Genomic DNA, 698 nt, shown 5'->3' on the forward strand with positions numbered 1-698 from the left:
TGCCTCTCAGGTGGACTATCTCCCCGTCATGGAGCAGCAGTTCTCCCTGTTCGTGGACAGCAAGCTGGACTCCCCCAAAAACCTGTACCTGGGGCGCGTGATGGGTGAGCTGGGTCCTGCCCTCTGCCACCCCCTCCCATGCTGGGGTCGCCGGGGTCTCCTCTGCCCAGCACGGCCCCTGCCTGCTGCGGGGGATGAGCCTTCCCCTTCTGTGCCCCCACAGAGACCGGCGTGATCGACCCCGAGATACAGCGCTACAACACGCCCGGCTTCTCCGGCTGCCTGTGAAGTTCAACAGTCTCGTCCCCCTCAAAGCCATCTTCCGCCCCACCAGCGTCGTGCGGCCCTACAGCATCCGGGGGGAGCTGGTGGAGTCAAGCTGCTCCTCCATGCTCCCCCTCACCACCATCCTCATCCCTCCCGAGATGGACCCCTGGTACATGGGCACAGGTAGGTGCCGTGGTGGGACCCCAGTGGGGATGGAGCTCCCCGGCAAGCGTCAGCTGCGGAGGAGAATGCTCCAGCATGAGACCCCGCTGCAGCCCGGTCTCAGCCACCCGCTCTGTCTCTGCAGAGTTCCCCCACGTGCACGATGACGGCTGGATCGGGATCATCATCGGGTGTAAGTGAAGCGCCTGAATGGTGTCCCCCCACCCCTGCCCTGGCCCTGCGCCCCCCCAGCCCCTCACCATCGCCTC

General features: G+C 65.9%; 1 protein-coding gene across 1 annotated transcript in view; it reads left to right on the top strand.

The window, feature by feature from the left end:
- Positions 1 to 630, top strand: part of CNTNAP1 (contactin associated protein 1) — a gene marked incomplete at its 5' end in the record, with an annotated part of 5,726 nt that extends 5,096 nt beyond the window's left edge. Inside the window, 4 exon segments of the mRNA XM_009895008.1 lie at positions 11 to 104; positions 224 to 280; positions 283 to 450; positions 575 to 630. Coding sequence (XP_009893310.1) covers positions 11 to 104; positions 224 to 280; positions 283 to 450; positions 575 to 630 — 375 coding nt within the window.
- Positions 631 to 698: the final 68 nt, after the last annotated feature.

Source organism: Charadrius vociferus, unplaced genomic scaffold (assembly GCF_000708025.1).
Source record: "Charadrius vociferus isolate BGI_N301 unplaced genomic scaffold, ASM70802v2 scaffold730, whole genome shotgun sequence".
Classification (NCBI taxonomy): Eukaryota; Metazoa; Chordata; class Aves; order Charadriiformes; family Charadriidae; genus Charadrius; species Charadrius vociferus.